Source organism: Suillus fuscotomentosus, assembly GCF_016647785.1.
Source record: "Suillus fuscotomentosus strain FC203 chromosome Unknown F5891scaffold_9, whole genome shotgun sequence".
In the NCBI taxonomy this organism is placed as follows: domain Eukaryota; kingdom Fungi; phylum Basidiomycota; class Agaricomycetes; order Boletales; family Suillaceae; genus Suillus; species Suillus fuscotomentosus.
Genome location: NW_024539521.1, coordinates 341879 through 363026, shown reverse-complemented (window position 1 = coordinate 363026; position 21148 = coordinate 341879). Strand labels below are relative to the sequence as shown.

The 21148-nt window shown below is 48.3% G+C and overlaps 6 protein-coding genes across 6 annotated transcripts; 1 reads left to right on the top strand and 5 right to left on the bottom strand.

Annotated features, from left to right (window-relative positions):
* Window positions 1-763: 763 nt before the first annotated feature.
* Window positions 764-1692, bottom strand: F5891DRAFT_1011792 (uncharacterized protein). Its single transcript, XM_041360689.1, has 4 exons — window positions 1542-1692; window positions 1325-1491; window positions 1156-1264; window positions 764-1103 (listed from the first exon to the last, which is right to left on the bottom strand). Exons 2-4 carry the CDS (start codon window positions 1377-1379, stop codon window positions 1043-1045), a joined length of 225 nt encoding a protein of 74 aa, XP_041230155.1. The 5' UTR covers window positions 1380-1491; window positions 1542-1692; the 3' UTR covers window positions 764-1042.
* A 219-nt stretch (window positions 1693-1911) lies between these two features.
* On the bottom strand, window positions 1912-4957 carry F5891DRAFT_1257347 (Sec1-like protein; the record flags this gene model as incomplete). The annotated part of the gene is made up of 13 exons (XM_041370051.1): window positions 1912-2345; window positions 2396-2497; window positions 2561-3035; window positions 3092-3258; window positions 3313-3387; window positions 3442-3532; window positions 3581-3816; window positions 3871-4054; window positions 4106-4210; window positions 4262-4470; window positions 4522-4633; window positions 4686-4766; window positions 4826-4957. 13 exons carry the CDS (start codon window positions 4955-4957, stop codon window positions 2233-2235), a joined length of 2082 nt encoding a protein of 693 aa, XP_041230154.1. The 3' UTR covers window positions 1912-2232.
* A 231-nt stretch (window positions 4958-5188) lies between these two features.
* F5891DRAFT_1257343 (uncharacterized protein) lies at window positions 5189-10904 on the top strand (the record flags this gene model as incomplete). Its single annotated transcript, XM_041370050.1, has 22 exons — window positions 5189-5270; window positions 5333-5430; window positions 5484-5717; window positions 5767-6451; window positions 6501-7286; window positions 7339-7542; window positions 7591-7749; window positions 7799-8087; window positions 8139-8159; window positions 8207-8586; window positions 8613-8791; window positions 8841-8882; window positions 8934-9173; window positions 9223-9426; window positions 9480-9509; window positions 9561-9675; window positions 9725-9799; window positions 9854-9867; window positions 9920-9976; window positions 10026-10156; window positions 10209-10284; window positions 10332-10904. The coding sequence occupies 22 exons, from the start codon at window positions 5189-5191 to the stop codon at window positions 10512-10514; spliced, it is 4284 nt and encodes a 1427-aa protein (XP_041230153.1). The 3' UTR covers window positions 10515-10904.
* F5891DRAFT_749298 (uncharacterized protein) lies at window positions 10704-13243 on the bottom strand. Its single transcript, XM_041373093.1, has 5 exons — window positions 12806-13243; window positions 12115-12696; window positions 11523-12059; window positions 10946-11475; window positions 10704-10891 (listed from the first exon to the last, which is right to left on the bottom strand). The coding sequence occupies exons 1-4, from the start codon at window positions 13126-13128 to the stop codon at window positions 10947-10949; spliced, it is 1971 nt and encodes a 656-aa protein (XP_041230152.1). The 5' UTR covers window positions 13129-13243; the 3' UTR covers window positions 10704-10891; window position 10946.
* Window positions 13244-13571: 328 nt separating this feature from the next.
* F5891DRAFT_1011773 (fumble) lies at window positions 13572-15865 on the bottom strand. The gene is made up of 7 exons (XM_041360688.1): window positions 15564-15865; window positions 15442-15507; window positions 14452-15382; window positions 14166-14403; window positions 14041-14102; window positions 13894-13987; window positions 13572-13834 (listed from the first exon to the last, which is right to left on the bottom strand). The coding sequence occupies exons 1-7, from the start codon at window positions 15657-15659 to the stop codon at window positions 13771-13773; spliced, it is 1551 nt and encodes a 516-aa protein (XP_041230151.1). The 5' UTR covers window positions 15660-15865; the 3' UTR covers window positions 13572-13770.
* A 64-nt stretch (window positions 15866-15929) lies between these two features.
* F5891DRAFT_1011768 (coatomer subunit gamma) lies at window positions 15930-19442 on the bottom strand. The gene is made up of 11 exons (XM_041360687.1): window positions 19095-19442; window positions 18880-19038; window positions 18381-18832; window positions 18199-18332; window positions 17973-18151; window positions 17426-17925; window positions 17279-17376; window positions 17096-17230; window positions 16810-17048; window positions 16344-16758; window positions 15930-16267 (listed from the first exon to the last, which is right to left on the bottom strand). Exons 1-11 carry the CDS (start codon window positions 19323-19325, stop codon window positions 16029-16031), a joined length of 2781 nt encoding a protein of 926 aa, XP_041230150.1. The 5' UTR covers window positions 19326-19442; the 3' UTR covers window positions 15930-16028.
* Window positions 19443-21148: the final 1706 nt, after the last annotated feature.

The following is a 21148-nucleotide window of genomic DNA, read 5'->3' as shown; positions in this document are numbered from 1 at the left end:
GCAGGATGTCAAGATTAGATGGGGCGTCTGTAATGCGGACGGCGATTGATGAAGGATACGAACACAAGTTGAAGGAAGAAAGGAACGAACCTTGATCGCTACTCTCGGCCAGTTCAAAAGGATCGAAGGAGAACAACACATCCTCGTTATCAACGCGAGGCGCTTGCTGCATAAGTAATGTGGATACAATTGGAGGTGATAAAGAGATATAGGCTGACAGAGCAGATGGAGAGAAAGATAAGAGAGACAGAGGACAGAGAGAGAGAAAGAAAAGCGGAAAACGGTGTTACAGGACGACAAGAGACTTAACTTGATGGGGCGCCTAGACTGGCATAGTACGGAGTTCATCGGAACATTGGCTCAGGGGCTACACGATGACCCACGCGTGGCTTTACCATACAAAGTACGTCATTTCCACGCTCAACATCGTGCACGACGACAACAGCCGCTCCATCCGATAAATTGAACTCGCTTAGGCTTTCGATTCATTTAATGGCCAGCAGAATCTCTGAGGCAACCTATTTCAACCGCTTTACTTATTTTAGATGGCGTCCGGTTTTCAAGCAAGGCAACAACTTACCACAAGTCCATGTGAATATGTATCGGTCTGTTCCAGCAAGGCTTTCCGGCACGCCAGGTGTCGTGTCATAATATCATCGTACGTGGTTCAAACGTTCAACGTTCAAGCTTCAAGCGTCGCATCCCAATCTGAATGTTTAAATGCTTAGCGCGGCGAAAACATAAACACTCGACGCACGACCCAGGAGAGCAACAAATAATTGCGATGCAAAGTCAACTAGCAGTGTGAATACGGTGAAAATTAGTAGCAACACTAAACAGAATGACAACGAAGACCCTAAACAGCACAGAATTCAGAGGGCTACAGAAAGAATGACAGGCGATATGAATAATACTCGGCGCAGCTTAACAGTCAAATGTAAACGACGGAAGCGAGCGGCAATAAACAAACAGGAGGCAAAGGAACGAGGAAAGCGCAAAGCAGTAATCGATCGTAGCGATGGGGGTCACAGTAATATAGGAATCATGTAGCAGCCCTCGGGTTTTCTTTGGCTGTCTTCCAGTTGGACGTTGCTAATTTGAACCTATAGATTGATGCATTAGCAGACAGACCTAGGCGAGGAATAATTAGCCTACCTGTCTTGGTGAGACATGTCGGGTTCCTCCTCCTTCAACCGAGCCATTTCAGTTTGCATGAATTTGTTGAACGCGCTGAGTTTCTTCCTTCCACCGAAGCCAGATGACTCTATGATGAAAATAAACAAATAAGCGATCAACTACGTATTTGATGACGACGGGGACATACTGGTCTTTTTGGCGGGTTTCTCAGACGCGGTCTTCGATTCTGTCCGGGGGGGCATGATTCAAGGTAAGGACAAGCAAGTCAGGTGTATAAGTGAGAAAACGCGGTTGATGCGAACTCGTTGAGGACGCTGATAAAAGGGGCAGTGCACGGTTCAAGCCGCAAGCTAGCTAGAAGGCCTCATTAATATTGAGCTAGGACAATAATCGGGTCAGCTTACCGTTGAGATCGGCAAAAGTTGAAAGGTGTGTGTGGAAAGGGGACGTGGGTGTGGTCTGTTGAAGAGAGGAAAAAGTTCATATTGGCTCGAGTTTGCGGACCTTTTTCTTCGTAAGTTGTTGACCCGCCGGGGGAGGGCTCGCGCCAGACGGACCCCGGTCACTAAGTTGACGTAATAATAACAACGAAAAAAAAGTATTCAAGAAGAAAGTTGCTCGCCACAATGTGAACCCTGCAGCTGGTGCACTTGGCCATCGAAAAAACCAGTTCTTTGGGCTTGTCAACTGTCATTTTTCAGTTACCATCCCCATGAGCAAGTACACACGTTTCCTGCCAACTTAGAGTTGAGTTGAAATCTCGTTAGGCTGTCGCAATTCGGCTACTGTGATAGTAACTGTATATAGTTGAGAAGAGTCAGAAGACCAAGGATCAACTCCACCAAGTACCAGGGGTCCGGCAATTCAATAGGCAAACAAACGCGTCGCGTCGCTGTTGATCCAAGTCTGGGATACGAGATATCCACACTCGTATCCATGTTTCTAAGCAAGTTCCACATTATTTCTTCCCTAAGGCAACCCCAATGATCCTTTTTTTAGACTCAATTCTTCCTGTATCGATCAGCAATATGTACGAGATGCGTGCTAGACGGCGGAAGACATGTAGACCTTCTTAGCCCTAGATCAATGTTTACACTAATAGGTGTTCACGTCCTTGGTCGCAGAAAGGTTCTTCCCAGTGCTTGCAATGCTATCGATTAAGCTATTCCCGCTCACAATCCCCGTAGTCACAATGAGGAATTTACGACCTGCCGAAAAGTCAACACCATCGCTACCCTCGAGTGCAATAGAATGGTACCTTTATTTTGTCGGCTCACCCAACGAAGGGCGGCAATCTCAGTATACGTACATCCACCCAGGAAAAATACGGCACTTGTGGTCGTTTGCTCGTGTGGATGCACTATTTGGGTATTCATGTCAGCATAGCGGAGTGCCTGTAAATGGTACCGACCCGGAGACTTACTCAAGGAAGCAACGGAAGAAGCTGTGGAGTTGGTAGATACAGGCACCTTCTGCGCAATGTCAAATGTCTTTCCCGGGATCGTACCTAACACGTCCTCAAAGCCTTTCCAGCCCACGATCGGATGCGCGTGGAGTTTTCTGGCGCTGGACCCTTTGCCCTTGGCATCTCCGTCGTCTGCACTGCTCTTCTCTGCAGGATTACTTATGACTCCACTCTTCTGGGCAACACATTGTACCAGCCGGATACTAATAGGTGCGTATCCAGAGTATGTATAACTGATGTCATTTTCAACTTCCTCCAGTGCTTCAGGGTTATCATCAATAAGAAGTCGGAGTGATTTGCGTAGGGTTGTGAAGGGGTATTTGTTTCCCGCGACAACAGGAGCAGCGGAAATTGGGAGGGGATTGGGTAGTAGAACAGCCAAAGGGGGTGTGGCCAGCGAGAGAAGCAGAGGAAGGTAATTATACCCGTAAGCCTGTAAGATGGATCGTGAGCTTCACAATAAGCACGGAAAAAACCGAGTGAGATTACTTGGAGAAGCTCGCGTTTTACACTGTCCAAAGATTTGGCCTTGATTCCACCATTAGTAACGCTGGCGAGGCATAACAATCGCACGATAGTCTGCATACTTGCACCCTGTGCAATCATATCTTCGATTGCACTAATCTGAGCTGAGACCTCGTACGATGCCAGAAGATCTATTTTTGGACATCAAGTTTCAAGGGGGGTGTTTCATGAGCAAATGTGCTTACTCTGCTGTACTTCAAGCGATTTATTAAATAACTCCGTGCGTGTCTTCAGAGAGAGCATCTCCGATAGGCCAGTATCTTTGCAGAGAAATGAGAACACCCCCTAGAAAACAGGAAAAAAGTTGCCCTCACGAAGTCTCAGCGCCTGGTGTTCACCTTGAAGACCACCAAGTTTTCCAACAAAGTCGCGAAGCTGCGCAACGGTCTTCGCCTGTAATCGAGCCTTTTGTCTGTCAATAACCGTATCACGGCAAGGTGTGGAAGCACACACTTTGTAGTCTTCATCTAATCGGTGCGCCACTTTGCTAAGTCTTTTTCCCACCGATGAAAAGTTTAAGTCACGCAGCTCAGCCAATAGCGGGTCTGTGGAAGTCGAGAGGTGGTGTTTCTTCGTTTTTTCATTCAAAAGTGGAGTGACAGATGCAGATCCTGATGGGGTGGCGTTGGGATTTGAGGGGTTAGGTACAGCGGGGAGGGTGAGGAGGCTAGCTGGTAGTTCAACATGAGCTACAAATATGTCAATACGGATCACGTTCTCGCATCTTGTAGATAGCTGCTCACAGTTCTTGAGACCAATAAACTCATCGATGAGGCCTTCATACGTGAGCTGGGTCAGAAGCGGTGTGATCATATCAACGGTGCGGTCGATGATAATGAGCGAGTCAAACGGTGCAGAAGGCATCGAGGAGTCTGACAAGGGAGAGGGTTGATCAGGTAGCGATTTCGTAAGAAGGGTTGCCAGCCGCTGTGCAGAATGGTTCTATCTGGAGCTATGCAGGAATATGGAAGAGCATACCGAGGCATAGTCTCCCTTTCCTAATATGCGAGGGAAGCGACCGTACACCTTCTGCAATGAGTTGAGTGCTAACGCAGAGTTATAGATCACGGTTTCGTCACCATCCTGAATGGACTGAGCTACACTATACTGTTAATATGTGGATGATGTACATACCACCCATAACTCCTTGAACGCGTTATCGTTCTCGAGCGAGATGACATCGTCCGCAATTGGAATGAACTGCAAGTTGTAGGAAGATATGGTAATATCGCCGAGAACGCCCTCTTCCTCAAGTATCCTTGATACTAGAGTAGAGATGCGAGGTACGAGGAAGAGTGTATATCTGTGCTTTTGCGACTCTCGAATATGGGCTTTGACCTGATCTGCATGCACTGAGTCTACTGTACGACCGTACACAACAGGGAAATTCAGACCTGCAATAATCTTGACGTACTTGATTAGCGGGCGACAGAGGTACACGACATTTGTTGTCGTCGGGGTCAATGGGCCTGGCTCAAGCCAGAACATTTTGTCCACGCCATGATGCTAATAATGAAGTGAAATACACAATCAACATCGTAACAGTGCAAATAACTACCTTCAGAAGTGCGACTTCTGTGACCAGTCCCAAAGGCCCCGCAAGAGTAGGGTCAAGCACTAGTGTCTTCGCGCCATTTACCTGTACAGAATGAACCTTCAGTTCACTTGAAACAGGTGTACGGGTAGCACAGGGCGCACCGCGTTTAAAGTGTCGATCAAGGCCTTTCTTGCCGTATCCTTGAGCAACTCTACGTCCAACCTGGGCTCGTTGTCTCGCTCGGTCCCATACGAGGCCTGCGCGTCAGACGTCGATGCAGACGCGGCTGCCATGTTGTGGAGAACGTACAATGACACAGCCACCCAGGGCCACTAAATTCTTCGGCCCGTAAGTCTCCTGGACTTGACGTTTTAGTCTTCCTTGACAAATTCAACCTACCTAAAGGGTTACGTCTTTTGATCAAACGTTCCTGCTCATCTGATCCCTGAACGCATTGACTAACAAGCTGAATCGCGGACGCTCTTCAAAGAGCTGGCGTCAACATAGTACGGACATCGTCCATCATGGAGCATACCTCCAATTCACCAGAACACGATGGAATACATCCTCTCCTCTCCCTCCTCTCTGCCTTTTTCTGGGTAATATGTAGGCCAATGTTCTTCTGTTCACGTGTGTCAGATGAAGCTCATGGTACGGTATTTCGGTAGTATGGTTCCTATCATGGGCAAAAGCTTTGATAGCTTTTTCCACTATCACCATCCCCCGTCTCATCTACTTTGCTCTGTCCTATTCCATGACATTAACAGTCAGTGTTTCCAAGATTGCTGCTTGAAATATGAATCGCTTACACTCAATCAGCTAAATTTTTGGTCATTTGCCATCATGTTTCTGGCTTCGGCAGTTGCTTTGAATTATTGGATACGCCTTCGATACCTCAACACGTACTCCTCACTGAAGGAGCCACCATTGGTGAAACCCGACGTGAATGCACTTCACCCAGATGTGAATACAACAGAGCCTCCCCCGGCTTTTCACAACTACTTGGACGATTTCCTGCAAGCTGTCCGGGTCTTTGGATTTCTCGAGAAGCCGGTGAGTAATCTGCATCGTCTGCATTGATCGATCCATCATAGTTTAACAGGTATTCCATGAATTGGCGAGGCATCTTGCAACGAGACGCTTAATTGCCGGGGATAGTATCTCTCTGGACGAAGACAGGAGCTTCTATTGCGTCGTCGATGGCATGGTCCAGGTATACGCTCAGACAGGCCAGAATAATTGCCAAAATGGGTCATGGGACGAGGAGGATATGAACGGATACCAGCTTATCAATGAAGTTGGGAGCGGTGGAACCTTATCTAGTTTATTCAGCATTCTCAGCTTGTTCACTGAGCACATAAAGATAAGCTGGCAAGAAGATGGTCATCCTGATGCTCTTGGAGGAAATTCTACAAGTGAAGAGGGAGGACGACCTCAATCACGTACTCGCCGCGCGGATTCCGACGTGTCTCGCTTTAGCCTGGACTACGCATCTGCGACTTCCCGGCCTTCTCGGGCTACATCTATCTCGTCGTCTGGTTCCACCGCTCACCCCGCAGACGCGACTTCCCCCGTTCGCCCGACGTCCCCGTATCACATTGGAGACAGGTTTAGGTCGCCGCTACGGCGCGCTTCCCGCTCTCGATCAGCTTCTAACCCTACAACTCAGCTCCACCATGGTATCGTGGCAAGGGCAAAGGAAGACAGCACATTGGCCTTCATCCCTGCAGAAGCATTTCGCAGAGTTGCAAAGAAGTTTCCCAAAGCCACCAGTCATATCGTACAAGGTATAATTTCTGTGAGATGGAGTTCTTACTTTTCTCATTATATCTTCAGTAATTCTGACGCGCTTTTCGCGTGTTACCTTCAACGCGGCACACAGATATTTGGGGTTAACGACAGAGGTCCTTCGAACTGAGAAGGCCATCAACGAGATTGCATGTCACCCTCTTCCGGCATCATTCTATGAGGGCGGTGGTCTACAATATCTACGTCAACGTTTTGACGACGTCGCAATTCAGGGGTCTGGCCCTGAAAGCGAGTACCTCAGTCCATCCCTGGGTTTGGCTTCTACTAACGGTGGCTTCACGCCCATAGTTCTACCGCGAGAAAGCTTGACGGATAGTCCACTTGCTATGCGTGGCGTTCCAATTCGTACGCCTCGCAATCAGGTACAGGCTGGCGACTTGCATACCTCAACTGGGCAAAGCAGTGACGGGTATAAACTCGCGCGTTCGTTCAGCATCTTGGAAACCCCTCGGTTGCAGAAAAGCGACCCGTTACAGACCCGTCTGAATAATGAAGAGTTTGATCTGCGTGAAGAAGTCATGTCATGTATCGCGAAGTCCATTGGTCTACTCCAGCCACCCATGAGCGGGAACGAGTCCATCGAAGATTCGCCAGCTTTCCCGCCTTTTGATCATATGCGCCCTGCGAACGGCGTGTTTCCGTCTCCCTTTGGCTCCCTGTCGCTCTTAGAAACTACGGATGATGGCGCCTCGAGCATAACGGGAACATCAACTACTAGCACGACTGGTTACATGAGCGGTCTGGACAACGAAGTCGAGATACTTTTCTTCTCTGCTGGCTCAATCCTTGTGAAGGCCGGAGAACGGAATACTGGTAGAAGTCCCGTCAATCAAGTATAGACGATAATTGACCGCACACAAACTAGGTCTTTACTATGTTGTTGAAGGTTTCTTAGATATCCTCCTACGTGCTGACGAGCCCCGGCCAAATAATGCGCCTTATGGGACGAGGTCGACAGCCTCAGACAACAACCCTCTTTACCCATCCGACCACAAGCAAGAGCCTGAGAAGGCCCACAGTCGCAAGCTGTTGTTTACCGTGAAATCAGGAGGAATTGCGGGCTATCTCGGTATGCTTATATCAGATGGCTTGTCGCATGTCCTGATGTTATTTGAAGCGTCTCTCTGCGGAACACCTTCATATGTTGACATTCAAGCGAAGACTGACACATATGTGGGATTTTTACCTGCTCACTCTCTTGAGCGTCTGGTGGAGAAACGACCTATCGTGCAACTTACATTGGCGAAACGTCTCATTTCATTATTGTCACCTCTAGGTTAGCACTGCCTTTAAACATCCCTTGTGACATACTAATGATCCGGTAGTCCTGCAAATTGACGCTTCTCTTGACTGGATGCACGTCAATGCTGGTCAAGTTCTTTGGCGTCCTGAAGATATTAGTGATAGTTTCTATATTGTCATCAATGGACGACTACGAGCAATTACCGAAGGAGAAGATGGTAAAGTCATCATCACTGGCGAATACGGACAAGGCGACACTGTTGGGGAATTAGACGTCATCACTAGTTCAACACGCAGAACGACAATGCATGCAATTCGCGACTCTGAGCTGATTCGAATGCCCCAAACGCTGTTTAACGCCATTTCCTCAAGGTAAGTCCTCATCCGCCATGCTCTTGGGCCGTCCGCTCATACTATGCTCAGAAATCCACAGACGACTGCACAGTAAGTGCTATATATTCGATATAAGGCTCGTCTTTAACCATGCCTAGGCTGTTACGGACGATTGCCTCTCGCGTACGTGACGAGATGGATGCGTCGAGCGATGTTCAGACACGCAACGCTGCGTTTGAACTGGGACGGAACAACACTAACTTGAAGACTGTGGCCATTCTTCCAGTATCGCGAAATGTCCCTATAGACACCTTTGCTCGGAAACTGAAGACTGCGTTGGAAGAGATGGGCGCCAAGACATCGTATATGAATCAAGCCTCTGTGTCAAGTCATCTTGGCCGTCATGCATTCTCTCGTATGGGCACACTCAAAGCTGCAGCTTGGCTTGCAGACCAGGAGCAAAGATATAGAACAGTGCTTTATGTCGCTGATTCACCTGTCAACAGCCCCTGGACGCAGACTTGTATCCGACAGGCAGGTCATCTATATCTCACAAGGTTTCAGAACGCTGTAACCCTTCTTGTCAGGCCGACTTCGTGATGGTGGTTGGGATGGGTGATGATCCGAGCATTGGAGAATACGAAAGGTTGCTACTTTCAATGAAGACCACAGCACGCAAAGAGCTTGTGCTGCTCCATCCCGAACGTTCTGTAGTCCCTGGGTCGACGCGCGAATGGCTGAAAGTGTGTCATGAAATCTTCTTCATGCACGGCTAATCTCAGAAAGATACAGAATCGTCCTTGGGTGCACCAACATATTCACGTCGAACTTCCGGTGTGTACCAGACTTTCACTCTTGGACTAACGATTTACACATGGACGATAGGGTCTTGCAGTTCCGATCGTGAAGACCACTCAGATACAAGATCCCGATGTTGTCATTGCATTCAAGAACCTCAAGGATAGAGTGCAGAGTGGCATCCAGAAGTACAGGGGGAGATCTAGGCATGCAAGACCGCAGCCACATCCCATGATCAACGACTTCTCTCGCCTGGCCAGGAGACTCTGCGCAAAATCTGTCGGGGTTGTCCTCGGTGGTGGTGGGGCTCGTGGTATCTCGCATCTCGTCAGTGGTATCTCCGTGGAATTGTCATCATCCGTTGATAAGATAACAGGGTGTTCTACGTGCACTCGAGGAACGCGGTATTCCCATCGACTACATCGCAGGCACCAGTATCGGTGCACTAATAGGCGGTCTTTATGCACGCGAGTGCGATATTATAATGAGCACCAATCGTGCTAAGCAGTTCAGCGGAAGAATGGGAAATATTTGGAGGATGCTTTCAGATGTCACATACCCTCTCGTCGCTTATACCACAGTAAGTCATCTGATCACGCTTCGTATCGCACACACATTCACGTCTCGCCTTAGGGACACGAGTTTAACAGAACTATATACAAAGTAAGCCTTCGAGAAGTTAGCATGGACCCACAATCTTAACACACTTGTCAGGCCTTCTACGATCTTCACATAGAAGATATGTGGCTACCGTACTTCTGTAATACTACGAACATCAACACATCTCGCATGGAGATCCATGAAAGTGGTTATGCCTGGAGGTTCATCCGTGAGGTCGTCCAACTGATTTCGTCGATACGAACTCACGAGTGATACAGGTGCTTCCATGACTCTGGTTGGACTGCTGCCGCCATTATGTGATAACGGCAGCATGCTTGTTGATGGTGGATATAGTACGTCCCTTCGTTCAATCCTGTACTTATTGCTTATGAGATTGTCTTCCGCAGTTGACAACCTACCCGTGAGTAGCTAATGACTGATGATCCTGGATGGTGCCTAAAGTATAGCATCAGGTGTCAACAATGTTCTCGATGGGCGCGAGTGTTGTGCTTGCTGCTGATGTTGGTTCTGTAAGTTTTGCTTGAAAATTGCTGTACGTCCTTACCCTCCATTACCCAGATCGACGACAATTCGCCTCGAAACTTTGGTGACTCTGTTTCTGGGTGGTGGCTCTTTTTTAACCGATGGAACCCGTTCTCGAGTGCTCGAACCGTGCCTGCGATTACCGAGATCCAAAGTCGACTAGCTTAGTAAGTTTTCTTCACCGCAGGATCAGTTTCTGTTGTTCTTACGTGTTCGAAGCGTATCGAGTGTGCACACTCTGGAGGCAGCCAAAGTCACACGGAACTGCCTGTATATGCAGATGCCCGTTCAGGAGGTAAGAATACTCTTCTGTCTCCATGTATGACACTCACACGCGCGCAGTATGGCACACTCCAGTTCAGCAAGTTCGATGAGATCCAGCAGAAGGGGTATCTCGCTGCGGTCGAGATTCTTGACAAGTGGGAAGAGGAGGGAAAGCTGCCTGTTCCAAACCTCGATGGTTATGGCGCAAATAATAACAGGGTTAGTAGGAAAGGAAGAAGCGCGAGACGCAATTCAGTGTAAATCAGTCACATTTCGCTGTAGCTCTACGTACATACAGTCGTCATAACACGGAATAATTATCTACGACAGAAAACATACAAATACTAACTAGATAGTTATGCACCGCGACACATTTGTTTAAATACCAGGAAAGCATACAAATCGTGCCAGTACAGAGAGATAAGATCGAGCTCGTGTATTGTACGCGGTGGGGCAAGAAACCAAAGAAATATAGGCAATTAAGCAACAATAATGAATATGGACGCATCCATGCGGTATGCAAATGGTGGAATGATAAAGGTCACAAAAACACGCGGATGGTAATGATAGTCGATACACTTGGTGGGCAGGCTTTGAAACACATCATTGTTTGCTGATATAAATAGCTCTGAAGTTATCTACATGAAACAACACGTGAGTACCTGCCCCGGGACACCAAATAGAACACATACCCTAATGCACAACATGCTGATGAAAGCTCAATAATAGCAATGCATCCTCGATCTTCACACCAGAAAACGTTGTGGCATGCATACCCGCATCCGCGCTAACGTACTCGCTAGGTCCTGCAGACATTCCCACGGCCATCTCAAGTTCTTGAAATGCAGCGGGTTCAATCAGTCCCACGCCTATACTTTCGACACCAATGCTGCCCCCATCACGAGGCATCGGATGTGGAACATGTGCCCGTATGCGTTTCTGCGGAGGAGGAGAAGGCGACATGCCAGGGGTCACTGCCTCCTGTAAATCCTCTTCGCTGCGTTCGTCGACATCAAATTCCATGGTGTCCTCGTCATCCAGATCCATTGCATCGTCTTCGTCTTCGCCTTGGGAAGACGAGCCTGATGAAGTTTCACGGGAGAAATTATACTGATATCCACGGCCCCTTGGGGCGCGAGGAAGAGGAACACCAGCTCGTTTAGCCCGCTTGCGGGCTGTTTGGCGAATGTTGCGAAACCAATTTGTGACTTTGCCAATGTCCCTGACGGGGAGGTAAGTAAACGATATGCCGGGATGAATTTGACGTACATTCCGACATCCATCGCAAGGGCGTTCCTTTGCTCGATACTTGGCGTCGACGTGCGATGCAACAGCTTCTTGAGCGCTTCCAGCTGATATGGCTCAGGGCGGGAGCGGCGAGGACGGGATTGTGCGTCCTCTCCTTTGATGCCCTCATGAGTCCGAGGCATCTCTTCGCGGTCCCTTGAATATGGGGTGACGCTTCTTCGCATGCGGGGTGAGGTGAGACGAGGATTCGAGGATGGCGGCAAAGACATTCGGCTGCGCGGAACCTTCACATCATCAAGTTCAGGTGGAGACAACTTAAGGAAGGGAAGAGAAGGAAGAGGCAGGTGACGGTCCGGGACGAGGGATGGATGAGATGCCCTTGGAGGGAAGTTCAGATGGGTCAATGAAGGCCCATGATCATCATCATTGACAGAAGATGGGTGAGATGAGCCATCTGCAGTTGCAGATGACGAAGATGTGAGAGGATGGGGATCTTCCTTATGCTTCTTAGCCTGAGTGCGCTGATTCTGGAACCAATTTGTCACGCTTTGACGGCGCCTATCGATGCAAGATCAGTGGGATGGTACAATGATTTTGATAAAAGACGACTGACATGCCAATTCGGTCAGCAAGTTCTTCTCTTTCATCCTTGGATGGATGTGCATTTTTCGCATAAGCGCGACGAAGCTCTTCACCTTGCTCAAGAGTTGTTCTGTTGCGAATTGGCTCGCCTCTGCCCTTTCGAGACGTAACGCCATCACTGGCACCGTCATTCTCGGAGACAAAGCGGCTATCCGTGTCGGGTACAAAGTGGCCCCTTTCGGCATAGACGGCATGGTGCCGATCGCTATCGACAGCCTGGTTCTCAGGCACAAACCGATCATGAGGCAAGAACTCGGGGGCGAAAGACTTGTCATGAGTGTAATGTGCATCATTGATATGGTCGTCATGAAGGTGGAGGATATCTTTCTGTTTCTTGCGTGATGAAGAGGAGGGATGGGAACGGGATGAAATGTTACGTGAGGAAGCAGTGGGTGGAGGTGATGAGGAGTTTAAAAGGTTTGCTATTGATGGAAGCGTAGATGATGGAGTTTTGGGGGGCGGTGCGTCAGTGGAAGCAGAGGTTACTGGTTTATTGCGCTTCTTGGTAGAAGCTCTCTTATTTTGAAACCACGCATTCACAGTCTTCGTTTCCCTGAAAGTCAAAAGGATGGGAGAGAGGGATGTTGAATGCACATAAATGCAAGAGACGCCCGTCGACCGAATCAATAAAATTATGAGGGGTGCCCAAAAGGGGAACTTACATTCCAAGCTTCTCAGCTAGGTCTGTCCTGTCGTCTAGGCTGGGATGCTCGTTTTTCTCATAGAGCTCGTTGAGTGCTGCGAGCTGGTTTGGACTGTGACGATGACGAGGCTTCTTTGCAGAGGGGCCCTTGTCGGTTGTTTCGGGATCGTGAGGTTTTTTTGTTGGCTTTTCATCGTCGTGAATATTAGCTATAGGTGTTGAAACTCTGCTGTGGTCGTCGTGGTCGACGTCGCCAAAGACAGATGAAGAAGCCGATATGGTATTGTTATTGGATTGTGAAGGATGATTAGGGAAGAGAACGTTGTCCATGGTTAATTCCATGGAGGCTTGATGGGGGACAGCTTTCAAGGGAGAGACATGACAAAGGCTTGTATATGGACTGCTGATATTCCATATCCGCAACCTTTTTTTACTCTGCTATAATGATCAATATTCCCACGGGTGCTACTTGTCGTCACTGAGGGGCATATTACAGGACAGCAACGATAATATATAAATCATTGCCTCTTGCTACTAGTAAATGATTATCCTAGTAGTACACATGACTACGGTGCTGAGTCGAGGCGTTGGTGAAGCTGAAACTCGGTTAGAGGAGTAGGGTCGGATAGGATTCACAGGGTATCCACGTGGCTATACACTTCCTGGATGTTTTCTGGTATAATACTTGGACTCGCAGTCGTTTCATATGCAGCTAAGCGCTAAGCTTTCAACGTTTATTAATCAAGCGGAATTTAACCCAACTTGGTTACTAAACTGACTCGGAATCGGAACGTACGCAGTGAGTACTGCCTTGTATTATTCTGCAGTGCCACACTGGCAATCATCTTTCCATCCGGCCCCCAGGCTTTACGCCAACTAATTTCTCATAGATTGATTATCCTCGTACATGATAAGCCTTGTATATGCAAAAGCTCGAAAATGGAATGAACGGTATAAATAGTGCACATGAGAAACAGACACCAGCTATGACGGCAGCACAGGCGTCTCTTCCACGTCGATGTTCTTGATCCATGCTCCGATTGACCCTCTGCAAGTTAACTTTCATTTAAGTAATCTCCTCATACTCAATAGCATCAATCAACTTACAGGAATCCCTCATGTCGGAAAAACAGCGCTCGCTTCGTTCCCTTGCTCCAGAACCGTATAGCATATGATAATGTAGCCACCGTCGCTGCATGTCCTGAAACGGTATCAACATCGCACAATGACTAAGATATAAGGAACTCGACCCACCACGTATGAAGAAGCCACCAAAGTAGATCCTATCTAGACCATACTTTTCTGCGTTCATGTACCTGAACCTGCTGTCAGCCTATCCTCAATAGAGCACATTCCAGTGCCATATACAGCCAACTCACGCAATCTGCCCGATATTATTCGACACAGCGTAAAGCAAACTTCTGCTAATGTCCTCGGCTCGGAACGTCCCGCGTTCCCCTTCTGCCTTCGCCTCACCTCGGCTCCTGAAAACCTTCCCAAACGAACTGGCTATCATCGTCGATTTGAGTCCAAGCTTGCTGTAGTCCGAACCATAGATATCACCAACGAGCATATCCACACTGGCATTATCCCCCTTTTCCGACAATGCAAGCATCTCTGCGCCAAGAATAAGTCACTGATCAAGCCACAATGTCTGCCACTTGCCATCAAATGTCCGCGCCGGCGTCAACAAGCTAAGAAGTCCCCATAACGTCCCCCCGCCAAGGCTGGTTCCGCTGACACGTTCAAAAGATCCATCAGCATCCACCTTGATTATAGATACACCAGATCCGATGTTGACAAGCAAACAAGGAAGATGCGCAGAAGGTTCGCTCGTTTCGAACGTCACGGCATACCGCGGCGGGTCTGGTGAAGGCCGCTCTAGAACAGGCTCCGCGCTCGTGTTGGGCGTCACATTCCCGCTGGACGAAGGACCATACGATACGTTTTCATTCTGCACGTCCTTCGATATGTGATGGGTCACTTCCTGGATGAGTTCATCCGAGAAGTAATACACCTCCTCTGGGATCGTCACCATAAATTTCATCCCCTCGATCAAACATTCCATCTCGTCCTCTCTCTGCACATCCACCACCAGTTCGCCCTCGAACAGCTTCCCAAACCTGTGTGCGCCACCACCGGTGGCTGAGATCTTGACGCTGCGGCGCATCTCCTCAATAGAGACGCCATTTGCGGCAGCAGACCGAGTTATGAGCTCCGATATGAAGGCGACGAGCGCGGAAATATTAGACGTTTCGAATCGCTCAAAATTAATGGAGCCCCCAGGGATGTGCCGTACTTCAGTCGTGCGCTTAAGGATAGTGGAGTGTAAGAGGTCTGTGTCGAGGGAATCTGAGGGATAGTGGCCGTAGTCATTGCTGTGTCCATTTCCGTTGTAGTGGGATTCGAGGGCGAGGGGTGTAAGTGTACCGTTCCGTGTGTGCGAAGAGCTGCAGGGAATAGTAACGTTTGATGCGGATGTGGATGGGGAACCAGCACTGGACCCTGAGAAGGAATTACTGCCCTGCGTGGCTATCACAGATGGGGATGAAGGAGAACGTGTAAAGTAAACGACCTTCGCTAGTGATCCGCCAATCTGCGATATGACCTGATATCAGTAACCAAAACCAGAACGATATATGGACTAGCGCTTACGTCTATTGCGATATGTGAGACTGGTTCGATGTAGTTTGGGAGGTATATTCCTCGGCTGTCCCGAGTCTATGTTACGATGAGCGGTCAAGGTGATGCATAGCTTGGATAGACCATGCGCATACCTCGGGTGACTCCTCGGCAAGTATCACTGCTCCTTTAGTATTGACACGGATAGCCTTGGGCGTGGGCAGCGACGGCGGCGGGAGGGGGGCATGCATTGTGAATCTGGATGACGCTTCGGAACAGTCAGATCAAAGTAGATAAAACCGAATGGGCTCACAACTATATGACAGAAATTATGTGTGACTTAAAAGCACTGGAACGTGGTACGACAACCACGAAATCGTACGAACACTTCCCTGAGCAATTTGAACCATGTAAACGTTCAAAATTTAAAAAACTCATGCCATTTCGTTGTCTTGAGACTTTGTAATATTCGCCGCATTTGCCGGAATCTGGAACTGCTACTTATAGCCATTCACAATGTCTAGTCTCCCAGTCGACGTGTGAACATAGCACAGTCGTATGTATTGCTCTCTGGCTAGTGGGACACCATGTGATACAAGCTCCATGTGTCGGATCTAACTCTAACCTCCAATGACAGATACAACCAAGGCACACGCATTCTCCTGCTCTGCACGCACCCCAAGTTCAAGTGTAACACCCTGACCTCGCGAAAACGTCATTCTGCACCTGACAAGCACCTTGCCTCCTCCCCCAGTTACCAGACCAGAAAGTTGCAGCGTGTGTACAGATGTCGAGCTGGGCGCCTCCGTGCCACCTAAAGGCTCCATATTGAGCAGCTCAATGATGGAGTCGCAGGCAGCTGTAAATGTGGATGAGGTGTGAGTTGCATCAGCCGTGGAAAAATTACAGACGGGTACAGAAAAAGTGAAACGAACCTTTGATACTTTCCATGGCACCAAGTGAGAATGTTTCCGTAGCAGTCGCACCAGACCGTAGACGATCCCACTCGGAGGAAAAGGACGCGTAACTGGGAACGATATAATCCCCACCGGCTGAAAGCTCGACCTCCTCCAATTGGTATTCGTCCTCGTAACCCTCTTCTTCCGGCCGACCAGTCGACGGATCCAGTTCTTTGGAAATGAATTTCAGGATACATTGGAAGGAGGTGGTGGTATACTCCTGGGGGTTATCACGCTTGAAAGAAACATAGACGATTCCAGGTGAATTGGCACAACTCAGAGAGTCGATTTGGAAGACAATATCTTCTGTCAAGCCAGAATCGGCCTGTGGTTGCATTACCACAACCACCTGTTCCAGTACAGTATCCGGGAGGGTATTTGATACATTGAACTAGGAACCGAATCAGACGCAACGCTATGAGGTGCAGTGCAGTTTACTGACCTGGAATACGATATGCTCTTTGAATATATGCTTGACACACGTAACTTGATACTCGGTCTCGGATTCCGTAAGCTGTGCAGGCTTTACGCTGCTGTTGAGGACGGTTCCATACTCTGCAAAGTGTGGTATATCCGCGAGTTGCTGCACATATGCAGATTGCGTTTCTGCAGCAGTCGGAGGTGGCGGAGATGCTGAAGCTCTCGTCGCTGGCGCAGCGATAGTGTCCAGCGTGCTTGGACCTGAAAACGCGTCAGAGTTTAGAATCAGAGAAAATGAGAATACTGACGAGTTGACTCGGCAGCAAGTTGAGCCCGACTGATCTTTGGTATCGACGAGGGATCAAATGGCTGTGCACTGGCATCAACATCATTAACATACGCAACGAGTTTGGATTCGAGCGCAGCAAGTGAGAATACAGATTCTGTACAAATCATAAAACACCATATAAATCGTCGAAAAATCAACGTACCTTCTTTCACATAGGTCTCCGCAAGGGACGTCTCCTTCATGACTCTCAGGTACATCGCGGCGCGATCACGAACTTCATCGTCAACGTCATCCAAACACCTGAGAACTTTTGTGAGTCACTTTTTCTACACGGGGAAAAGCGACTAACCTGTTTAACAGGATGTCAATACTTCTTCGTAAACCATCGTCCACCGCATTCACGCCGAACTTAGCCAAACTTGTGACGGCTGCTGCTCGTACAGTGGCATTTTCAAGTACGACACGGTTGTAGATGAACCGAATGTATTTGGTCGGTTGTGGAGCTTTGGGACCTTCGAGGCCAAGGAGGTGTAATATCCGCACGGACAACTTCGTGAATTCACAGTCTTCGATGAACTCACACAGATGCGAGAGTGCTTGCTCTTTACAGTCTGAGATAAACTTGATCATGTCGAACATAGCCTCGACGACGGCGCGTTTGAAGTCATATCCGCCCTCATCACGGAGGACCCCCGAAAGGAAAGCGAGCATGGAAACATGTTTCGTCGGGAATTTGATGCATAGTGAGCGAATGGCATCGACAATGATGACTTTGAATTCATCGCTGATCTCTGACATAAAACCAGTGATCTGCTTCATGAGGCGATCAACAGACGCCTCATTTCCTGTCTATGGAACAATTAGTGAGTGTAAAATTAATTCAAGTTCATCTCCACCTTGAGCAGGGTGGTGATGGCGTATGTTGCCACACCCCTATTCTGGTCAGTGATAAGATTCTCAAGATCGACGTTACATGACGCCACAGCAGCAGGATGGGTCAGAGCGAGAGTAGCCAGTGTCCGGGTTGCAGAGAATTTCAAAACAGGTTTGGGAGAAGAGAGGAATAGCTGGAGCACTGTAAACAAGTCAGACAAAAATAATCAAAGTTCAATAGTTACAAACCTGCTATTGGTTTGGTGAGTTGCGAAGCATTGACATTCTTCATCTCGCAAATAGCACGTGCTGCCTCGAAATTGACCATATCACTCTTGTGACGTAGCCACCCTTCCAAAAGATCGAGGATCTGCCTTTGAATACTAAAACCAAAATAAGGAGTTGGTTTCATAACACGTCCAAAGACGTACTTTGGATCTTCTTCCATCACTTTTGCAGCATACCGAATAAGCATGCAAAGAGCCATAGAATTTTTAAGCGTTGTGCCTGCACCAGACTTGCCCCCACCAAGCTGCTGTATCATTTTAGTCACAGCCATCCGATCCTGCTGGCGAATCAAGTACAGAAGACCAAGTGCATGATATTGGGTAATGTAGCTCGTTGAAGGAATAGGCTGGTAACCGCTGTTCGAATTTCCGGACGAGCCAAAATTGAGATAACCACCACCTGATGATCCGGGGAAGAAGGATGATGAAGACTTCGCGCTGACCGCTTCCTGAACTTCGTTCACCCAACGCTTGACAACGTCTTTTGCAAGAGGGAATAAGTGATACGAGGACACAAGTGCCGCAGATGAGATAGAGGGTGTTCGGTCTACAATTGCGGCTTTGAAGAAACGCTCTACACCTTGAGCCATGGAAGGCTATACAGCGGTGAGTGTATGGGACTCCATAATTTGGGCAGACGCACGTCAATGATTCGGCAAAGGGCACGAATTGCATTTGGCCGGTAAATGACCTCGGAGTTCGGTTGCATGTCCTTCATAATACTGCTTGTGACCATGATGACATCTTCAGCGGTGGTTGCAAGTTCCTTGATGGCAAGATACACCATCTGCCTCAAGGCGCTCTTCACAAGACATGAGCTGGTCATTGCATGGCAATGAGAAGAGAATAGGGACACACATCCTTATGTTGGAAGAGCTTTGTTGTTCCAAAGAACAATGTTGTTGCCTCCTGCGCGCTGAAAGTCTCCCCGATGTAAAGCAGATAGACAATACGAGTGAGGAGGGCCCTGCATTTCCTGGGGCTAATTGGAGAGTCGTTGAAAACACGGGCTTCTTGAATAATTGTTGTCTTGTTATTATAGTAAGAACTAAGGCCGCTCTCGTCCTCCTTTTTCGAGACGTAAGCCATTGCTGACAGCGATCAAAGGACGAGCTGCAGGTCGGCGATCGCGAAATGCACGACGTGGTCGAGCTGAATTGTTTGTTTGGTCATTGTTTGGTCAAGCGCTTCAACACTCCCGAGTCCAGTCAACGTACAGAGATACGATGTGCGAAAATCATTTACAACACCTGACAACCAGGCGGAATTGAGTAGACTTCAAGTTGGTACATAAGTCAATGAATTATGCTGTCAAGCTCAGATCAAATGCTCGTCAAAAGTTTTTTTTCCGTGCTCCCCTTCAGGCTTCCATCAGTAAACCGGTGAGTTCTTGCTGGGGATTATGCTGATTATAGTGCTTTTACATAGTCATATATTGCTTTATATCACTTTATATTCCAATGTGACGAAAACCTTTCCTATATATTACGATATATAACGATATATGACGATATCTTCTTCTCACAGGTTCTCTGATGGCCTCAATGTCACAGAAACTCACATTATAAATATATCTCAGGGCTAGTGATTTAGGTTTTCGGCGGTGCACTTTGTTCGACAGTACCATGTACTTACGTATGGGCTCGCCCAATCTACAGTAATAGTTTCTGGGGCTGAGGGAGTAGAGGTGAAAGTTGGCTCGCTCGGACAGTCTGCAGACTCTGCTCAATCGCTCTTTTTCGAGTCTTAGGTAGCAATGATGGTGGCCTACATGACCAGTACTGTATAAAGCGAATCCCTTCCGGTGATTATTTCACGCCTCTTTCATCCTCTCTCAGGCCTACTACTGGGCTCAGCGCTCAATCGGCACGGTTACTAAATATCGAGCTCACAGCATTGAGATTCTACTATAGACTCAGTGTTGGCAGTCTGCCGGTACCTCTATGCCTGCCTTGACAAGTGCACTAGCAAACGTTGACCGCGGGCTTCAAGTCCACGTACTGGTACGTTTCCCTTTCTAGATTGTCACATCAGGATATCTTAATGAGCTCTATCGAGGTTTTTATTCCCCCTTTTTGTTCCTTTCTAGACATAATACCGGATGTGCATCAGGCGTCTTCTGTATGGTACCATACCTGTCCTGACTGTGGCCCGCAGACCCATGGCCAGGCCGGAGCTGGTCGCCGGTAATCATTGGAAGGGCGTTAAGCTTCACCCATATCACGGACAGATGAGTCACCGTTGATGGTTATTTTGACAGCAAGGGCAGGGTCGCCACGGGCCTTGAACGTACGTACTCTTCGAGATTAGCATACGTACACAACTTTGAGTTTTGAACATCCGCCACTCGACTCGTCCGTGCATACGTGGTCGTATAGACCAGGTTTCGACCCTAAGTGCCTGCGCAGCGGCATGCCAGGGATCCATGATGACCCTCCTACGACATCCGTGACGTTGCACGGGGTTTAGACAGATATGATTGAAGGCAGTTGATGATCCGCCTCATCTCCTCGTGGGCAAAACGCAGTGCTACCAGTGCATCACCTGATGGATTTTTATAGCCCCAAATTCAAGCTTCCATTATTCAATAAATCAGGACCTTGGCGAGTGCATGATCGTAGAAGGCACCACTTGCTGTATTCTTGAGATAGGTTATTCTGACGACAACTTGCCGTGACATTGTACGCTAAAATTGTGTCATAGTCTCTCATGCAGCGAACACTGTCTATGTCCCTTGGCGGAATTCCTGTCTCCCTGGCCAGACCCTGGCACCCACAGTAAGAAGTATCGTGGGTCCCGGGGCTGTGGCGCAATCACTCCCATGGATTTTTGGCTTACCAACCCTGTCAATTCGTGATGGTCAGCGACAGTGCTGACATAGCCCAAACAAGCTGTCAATTCGATGATACGCA